At 39.6% G+C, this 9,265-nt stretch overlaps 1 protein-coding gene across 1 annotated transcript; it reads right to left on the minus strand.

The window, feature by feature from the left end:
• Nucleotides 1-2,580: 2,580 nt before the first annotated feature.
• Nucleotides 2,581-3,051, minus strand: LOC148032232 (putative wall-associated receptor kinase-like 16). The gene has a single exon (XM_087683892.1). It carries the CDS (start codon nt 3,049-3,051, stop codon nt 2,581-2,583), a length of 471 nt encoding a protein of 156 aa, XP_087540018.1.
• Nucleotides 3,052-9,265: the final 6,214 nt, after the last annotated feature.

The raw sequence follows: 9,265 nt of genomic DNA on the forward strand, positions 1-9,265 counted from the left end.
GTTGGAATGTTCATATTGTGAATTTGATTAAAAAATAGATGTTGCAATTCACAAATGTGGAATGGATTCTCTTTGCTAATTTTGAGAGACAAGGCTTCTTCTAGTGTGTTGTTAGGTGCACTTGTAGTTTTACATGTAGCATAAAACACAAAATTAGTGAGTTTGGAAATCTCCCAATTCCCATTTTTTGAATACTAAAAAGGTGGCACCCGAATAACATGCCCATAACTTTCTCAAAACCATATGATGTGATCGATCATTGGATTGCGCTTGAAAAATGGAATCTATTGAGCTATAGAGCACTCGATTTGGAGTTATAGTGTTCAAGTTATGACAAATCCAAAGATTTGACCATGTGTCCTAAACTTATGGGAAATTCCCATATTCCCCAATATGGTGTTATAACCACTTCCGAAGGATACATGAGCTCTTTTAGAGTGCCATGAGCTCTTTTAGAGTTCCACTAATACACTATCAAATGTCAAGATGTTATGACTTGTTAAAATTACACTATGGGATGCTAGGAAAATGCTTGCACAACACTAGGTTACCACAATGTCATGATGGAAAAGGCTATGTGAGCTGTACTATAATACAATCAAAATTGTGCTATAAAATTTTCTTCTTGTAAATTGAAAACCTAAATACATAAAACAAAGGTAGTCCATGCTATGTGAGCATATTGTCATTCCCTTCAAATTTTCATTTTTAAAAACTTTATTTTCAACAATGATACATGGTTTTTGGACATTCTAGGCTTCTATTCAATTGAGTAGAGAATTATTTTTTTCTTTATCAAATTCATATTAGTGTCTGCAATTAAGGATAATGTTGGGTACATATATTGTGGTCAATCTTTAGAATACTTATGGATGCATTTGTGTAGCAAGTACAAATTGCTTTATCTTCACCAATAGTTAAATTAAGGCCAAACCTATCATAAGCTTTAATTAGTGAATTACTATCTCATTACTGGTGGAGCCCTTGGTGAGGCCAAAGTTTTCTAGCATTATCATCCTACTAATAATATCACTAAATAGGAGATAGGAGATAATGAAATCATGGAAAATTGGAACCACTTACAGGGCCTTCCCTCACGATGGATCCATGTTGACAATCACAAAGATTGACCATCACATTGTAGCAATACAAATAAGATATGAGTAGGGGAAGAGAGACATGAATATCTATTTCACTCTTAAGTATTATATAATATGTTGAGAAAGATTGGAGCTATACAAGCACATGATCCATGAGAATTACACGATTTGCCAAAAAAGAGCAAGCTAAATGGACAACTATATTTCCCATAGCTCGACAACATTTGCCTTTGTTACACTTCATTGTAGCTATAGAATATCTCATCGGATGAAGTTAGGATTATTGACTTTGACCTAGCTCATTTGAGGATTCATGTTGATACTCACATAAGCACCCACATAAGCCAACATTATTAACTATGCTAGAAAAGGAAAAGGAAAGGAGCTTTGGGTAGATAGGATGCTTGTTTGTTGTCAAACGATGAATCCCTCCATGTAAATGCTTGCTTTTAAACTTTGGATCATTTTACAATGATTCTACATGTTGATGCTTAACAAATGTAGGGGTGACAATTTTGACATGGAACATACACATATACTTGATATGAATCCTCTATGGGATGCATGCACCCTACATGTAGATGCTTATCTTTGTATCATTTTAAATTGATTCTATACTTGGTACTTTAAAACTGTAGGGGTGTCAATTTTGGCATGGAACATACACATGTTTGATTATTGTGGGCACATGAAATTTTTCAACATTCTTATCATGGACACTGTTCAAGAAAAGGGCTATAAATATATGGCCCTTCAAGTAAGTTGTGATACATAGGAAATAGAATTAAATTGGGGCCTAAATTTGATGGGATATGCAATAATTATAGTTTTGATATAGACAAATATAAGGTATTTCAATAAACTTAACTGTATTTTACATAATATTAGGTTTAAAACAATGACATCTTAATCATATCATATCATTTGACTGTTGAAAGATGCACAATTTTGGGGAAAATTGCCAAAGACATGAAATATCAGCCATCAAATTTAGGCCATCACTCCCCGCTTTACAAGCTGTCCCTCAACGAGACGTTGCGGGATAGCACGCTATAAAAGAAGGGTCAAGGCTTTCCGGTAACAAGCTCGATGCGGCATCGTGGGCAATCATCAAGACGTCTGCATCCATTCCGCATTCTTCTTTCGCCTTAAGCAAAGGAAGATGCTTGTCTTCCGATTCGTCATCCAGCGCACCCGCACTGATGGTTTGGAGGTCCCTCATGTTGCGGCGCAAGGTTTCCAAGACCTCGCTCATGGAGGGGCGGTCTGCGCCTTTGATGGCCAAGCAGCACCACGCGAGCTTCGCCACAAGGGCTATAGACACTCCCTGCCGCCGCTCGTTTGCCATGTCAACATCCAGCATGGCGTCGACGATATCCTCCATCCGACAGTCGTACATCTTGCACATGAACAGTAGCACCAGGTTGGCGGAGTCGGGATCCTTCGACCGGCCGTCCACGGCCTTGAGGCCCATGATGAGCTACACCAGCACCACCCCGAAGCTATACATGTCGCTTCGGTCCATCAACTGGAGCGTCTGGAAGTACTCCGAATCCATGTAGCCAATGGTGCCCTGCATGGCCGTCGACACCTGCACGTCCCAATTAGGCACCAACCTCAACAAGCCAAAGTCTGCCACCTTGGCATCCATGTTGTCATCCAGCAGGACATTTGGCGGTTTCACATCTCGGTGGAGGATGGGTGGAGACACCGCCGTGTGCAGGTACGACAAGGCATCGGCCACTTTGACAGCGATGCGCAGCCGGGTGGCCCAGTCGAGAGAAGTCGATGCAGTACTTGCGCGGTCCAAGGCCGATTGTTGCTGATCTAGGTGCTGCCCCAAGTTGTCGTTCGACACGAACTCATACACCAGCAAAGGCGAGGCCGTCTCCAGGCAGCAGTCCAGTAGCCTCACGATATGCCTGTGGTTGATCTGCGTCAGAATTGCCATCTTGTTAAGAAACTGCGCCTTGTCTTCCTGCAGCCTCTCTTTCTTTACCGCCACCAGCTTCCCACCCTTCAGATCTCCCTTGTACACCGTCCCAAACCCCCCGCACCCAACTTCCTCTCCTTCGCGAAGTTTTGCGTCACCTCTTTCACTTCTTCTAATGAGAAGAACCTTGTTGCCTCCCTTCCTGTCCCCTCGGCTATGTACTTTTGCAGCTCAAAACCACTATTCTGTAGGAAATATTTCTTTCTCTGCCTCCTATTCAGAACAATATTCAACTAGACAACTCCAATCATGGCCAGGATCAACGAGGCCGATACTGTTCAATTGCATATCCACATCAATAAGCACATCATGATGATATTTTAAGAATTCTTCATATAACATAAGAAATTCAATATGTATGTTGAATCACCTCTAATGCTGGCAAGCACTTTCTTTAGAGTCGGAGAAAATCCGCAGGTAGATCGGACTATAGGCCACACACTGTAAGAAGTTGAGCACAAACCGAATGGGTTCACACCATCCATTGCAAGACCGAGCCAAAGATTCCTTGGCTCTTGGGAAAACCTTGGGAAGCTAGAGTCAATGTGACTCCATGCACGTGAATCTGCTATCTAAGAACTTTTTAAGTGATGGTTTACCCTTACAAGTCCTGTCGATACCTCTGAGAACCACACTTTGGACATATCTCCATAGTCTCGTATTCTCCTCAAAACAATATGCAATCGTTGATACATGCATGGATGCTGTTGTAGTCCATGCGAAGCTTTCATAAAACATGTCGTGCATCATCACAAGACTCAGGCATGGTTTTTGCAAGTGGTAATATATGATACTTCAATAACCTTTAAAAAAATCATAAAACACCTTCAAAAACCACAAATGTTTTTAATTAATAGCCCAAAAGTAATCAACAAAGCGTACGTACAAGATACCTGATCAACTCGGTCACACTCGCATCGCTCCACCTGTATTTTGCTTGCACAGTTAGGAGTGCAAGTAGTGTCTTCATGCGAGATAATTGGTACCCATCATATAATGGTATGGATGCTTCCTCTCTAAGAATATCAGAAGTCTCAACATCCATGGGAATCAATGCATCAATCATTGCCTCCATCTCATGCTCCAAGATTGTAGGTAAGTCTTGAAGGTCGTCTGTCTCCTCTGGTATTGACGGTATAGATTGGGTAGTACCTTCCAAGTGGTGGATTGGCTCAGGCACTCCATTCATTGCACACCCATGAACTCTTCTAATTGGCCACAAAGGTGCACTCCTCCTTGGGATGAGACGTCACCTTCCTAGATAGAAAATTTGCTAGCCACACCCAATCTTTTTGTATATGGTATTCAGTTAGCTTATGAATACAATGCATGATTGATATTAACTTTTCTTGTTTTTTGCTCACGATCCAAGATCACCTGATCAATGACTCAGATTGAAACTCGCCGAAGTGTCATATGTGTTCTATAGACAATCAAAGTTTTCGTCTAATTACTAACTTACATTGAGAGCAAGGACATGGAACACGCTAATTAAGATACGCCTCGCAATATTATTGAACATCATGACCTTCATCATTTTCCATTTTGTCTACATTACGACAAACAATTTGTTTTTGTTATCACTCTTTTTTTCTTTCCTAAATTGTTTGAGAAGGGATTTCTTCTCTTGTAACTCAATAAAAATTAACGTATGTAAAGTCTCCACCCACCCACCCACAAATTAACGTATGTCGGAGTGTTTCCTGTCTCGTGGTATTGCACCGACCTTGCTACCACTCTCTCTTTGTTTTTTATCCATTCATTATCTCCTCTCCTTCCATCTCTGTCTCTTTTTTTCTTTCTTTATTATGCTATATGTTTATTTCCTCTCTCTCGTTCCTTCTTCCTTTTTCTCTTCCTCCCCCTCTCTCATTTCCTTTAACAAAACATATATCTCTCTCTACTACAACAACAATAACAATTACTACTACTACAACAACAAACAAGAAAAGAAGAAAAAACTACTACTACTACAACTACTATAACAACAAGAACAAATAAGAAAACTAGACAACAATAAACAAAAAACAAAAAAAACTATTATCACTAATACTACAACAACAATAACAACAACAAAAAATAAGAAAACCACTACTACTACTACAACCATGACTACGACAACTACGCCCACGACTATGACCACGACTACCACTACTACTACCACTACCACTACCACTATAATAAATAAGAAAAGAAAAGAAAAAAACAGCAACAACAACAACAACTACTACTACTACTATTACAATAACAATAAACAAGAAAAGAAGAAAAAACTACTACGACTACTACTACTACTACAAAAAACAAGAAAACTAAATAACAATAAACAAGAAAGGAAAGAAAACTACTACCACTACTACAACAAACAAGAAAAATACTATTACAACTACTAGTACTAGTATTACCATCACGACTAGGACCACCACAACAACTCTCTCTTTCTACTACTACCACTACCACTACCACTACAACAAACAAGAATAGAAGAAAAATCAACAACAACAACAACTACTTCTGCTACAAAAACAACAACAAACAGGAAAAGAAAAAAAAACTGCTACCATCACTACTACAACAACAACAAATAAGAAAACTAAACAACAATAAACAATAAAAGGAAAAAAAAACAATAACAATAACAACAATAATAAAAAACAAGAAAACCACCACCACCACCACCACCACCACCACCACCACTACTACTACTACTACTATAACCATGACTACGACTATGACTACAACTAGCACAACAACAAACCACTACCACTACAATAAATAAGAAAAGAAGAAAAAAAATAACAACGATAAAAAATACTACTACTACTATTACAACAACAACAAACAAGAAAAGAAGAAAAAACAACAACAACAACAACAACAACAACAACAAACAAGAAAACTAAACAATAATAAACAAGAAAAAAAAAAAACTACTACTACTACAAACAAGAAAACTACCATTACTACTACTAGTACTACTACTACAATCATGACTACGATCACTACAACCATGACTACGACTACCACAATAAAAACAAACTAGAAGAGAAGAAATTAAACAACAACTACTACTGTCACTACCACTACCACTACTACTACTACTACTACGACCACCATAACAACAACAAACAAGAAAATAAGAAATTAAACAACTACTACCGCTACTGCTACTGCTACCGCTACCGCTGCCACTATAACCAGAAAAACAACAAACAAGAAAATAAGAAATTAATCTCCAACTATCACTACAGCTACTGCTATTGCTACCACTACCGCTACCACTATCACTACTACTACCACTACTATGACTACCACAACAACAACAAACAATAAAAAAAGAAAAGAAGAAATAAAACAACAACAATAATAACAACAACCTCTCCCTCCTTCTCTCTCTCCCTCCCTCTCCCTCTTTCTCTCTTTCTCTCTTTCCCTATTATGTTTAATGTTTTCTCCCTCTCTCTCTCGCTCCTTCTTTTCTTTTCTATCTTCCTCTCCCTCCCTCACCCTCTCCCTCTCTTTCTCTCTTTTCCTATTATGTTTAATGTTTTTTCCTTCTCTCTCTTGTTCCTTCGTTCCTTTTTTCTCTTCCTCTCCCTCTCTCATTTCCTTTTCTCTCTTCCTCTCCCTCTCTCATTTCCTCTCCCTCCCTCTCCCTCTCCATCTCCCTCTCTTTCTTTCATTCCCTATTATGTTTAATGTTTTTTCCCTCTCTCTCTCATTCCTTCTTTTCTTTTCTCTCTTCCTCTCCCTCTCTCAATACACATAATTTTTAATAAAAACAAGTAAAAGAAAAAGAGAAAACACAAAAACAAAGCAAGAAGGAACAATGCACTCACCGTAAAGGCTCAAGGATGGATTCGGCGGCTTCTCTTTGCGACGGCGGCTCCTCTTCACCCTCTGTACACTTCCTCCTCTTCTTCGCAAATGGGGGCGATGACAGTGAGAAGCTTTCCTTCTTCCTCTTTCTCTCTTTCTCTCCCTCTCCCTCTCAAATGCAAGATGGAGTTCGCCCTCTCTTTCGTGTACTCGTGCAAAATAACGCGCTCAGGTTTTGGCCTGTATTTTTTTTTCTGAGCACCGTCGCTATTAGCACCTCTATTTGTATCGCTATTAGCGTCGCATTTGTGACGCCGCTAATAGCCACGTAAATAGTGGCACCGCTATTTTGCATCGGAAAGCACCATCGCTATGCCTCCATATCCTTGTAGTGAGAGGACACCACAATAGTTAAGGAGCTAAAGCCACAAAAGACTCAAGTTGTGAATCCCATAGAGCTCACTATACCTACAAAACTTCAACAAGTCTATCAACCGAACACACAGCTTGCTACCTGCAAACCACCTCAACCTAGCACTCCTAGCATGACAAGAGCATCGCAAGCATCTTGTATCAAAACAACAAAATTGCAAACCATGCCTATCACACAAGAATCTAAACCGACCCCTTTAGATCCATAGAAGCCAAAGAAATCAATTGCTGAGTTATCTAGTACAGTCAAACCCCAACCTCTAGCAAGCCTTAAACCCTCTTATGAGCAGTGATCTATCCTTATCTTGGCCTTGACTTAGTTGAGAATACGAGGGATGACTCGATTACTTGCATTTGATGCTTAGATGCTACGTTTACCATGCTTACTAAAAGTTATGACTGACTAGACTTAGGTCTTTTAAATGAACCTTTAGCAACTAAGTATGTATGCTACCTTGCTTCTAGGAGGAATCTGAATTCGTATTCGTCAAGGCTCCCATGGTAGCTGAAGATTCTATCAACAACAAAATCTCTCACACACAAATGACGACTCATCACATCTTATAACATGCACACGATCTCTACCCACGACCCAAGAAATTGAAGTGTTAAAAGTCCTAATCAACATTGATTCTACATTCTTGTGTAAATGGCATGCTCTCTTACTCCAATGGGAACAAGAGGGCTACCGCAATAATGACCAATGCCGAGCAAAGGTGTGCAATCAAAACATTAGAGTATGATCTAACTTATGTGTCTCCTACCTCATTCAAAGTCTTAGCCATCACTCGTAGTTGGTGGGGACTTTAGATGATCATGAACTGGCCCATCCCTACCTCGACCATGAGGAACTACATATTGCTAGCTGGATCACCTCTAGTGACTTTCTAATTGATGTCTTGACATACATAACACGTGTCGGCATTTGACCTTTTGACATGGATTGCCATGCCCACTTGCAATACAACCCGCAATTCTACACTTGGCAAATGCAAAAGTAAAGTATCGTGAATGCACACTGACTACCCTTACCCCTACCCTCTCTAATATTAAGAAGGATTCTTCTCATTCCTATGGGGAAGGGGGTAAGGTGGAAAAATATACTTTAAGAACATTTTTATGGATTTTATTGGATTGTGTAGATTACTTGAAGGAAATTTCTCTTTTCATACTTAAGCATTTAATGTTTCTATAAGCACACAATCATTCTCTACTCATCTTCCTACAAGGAATTGTCTTAAGAAGAACTAATGGTGAGCTTTGGTATTATGACAAGGACCCATAATGGCCGGTTAGGAGAAAAGAAACAAACTTCTATTCTCAAAAGAGAAACAAGAAAATTATGGGCTATTAGTAGAGATAAGGGCCTTCAACTGATTTAGGTTCAGGCACGTCCTAAACTTGGGAGATGTAGCCATGGAAGAACACGCCATGAAATAGATTGTGAAACAACGCAATCTAGAGAAGTATGTGGAGAAAGTCAGGCAAGTAGTGGACAGCAAAGTGGGAAAATTTCCTTTGAACCTTTAATAAGAACTGCAACATTGTGACCATGTGGCAAGAAGAGGAAACCCAACAGGTGGAGGTTGAGCTGAGCCCCGAGTTGGTGGAGAGAGGGTTGGGCCTGGCCAACAAAGTGGAGAGACGACCCAAAAGGGATGTGTATAGCATATTGGGAATGGACAAGATTCTAGTCCACACCAATGACATCATCAACTTTGCTGACATCCTAGATCCGAAAGTCTAGTTGCAAGCAAAGATGGTGCATGCCTTGTTCTCCAATCATAGGCACAATGCGCTAATGAGTTGGATCAATGTATTGATGATAGAAAGCATTGTATCCAAGTCCCTAGATGAAATAAACCTAAATGGCTTCATGCAAAAAATGATCGAAACCCTAACAAAAGCACTGCACTAGCCG

The sequence above is a fragment of the Lygodium microphyllum genome, chromosome 8, assembly GCF_053477565.2.
Source record: "Lygodium microphyllum isolate KBCC chromosome 8, Lygodium_microphyllum_v1.1.10, whole genome shotgun sequence".
Taxonomy (NCBI): domain Eukaryota; kingdom Viridiplantae; phylum Streptophyta; class Polypodiopsida; order Schizaeales; family Lygodiaceae; genus Lygodium; species Lygodium microphyllum.

Excerpts from the sequence above, each read along its gene's own strand:
- LOC148032232 (XM_087683892.1), bottom strand. The coding sequence starts at position 3,051 with ATGGCAATTCTGACGCAGATCAACCACAGGCATATCGTGAGGCTACTG.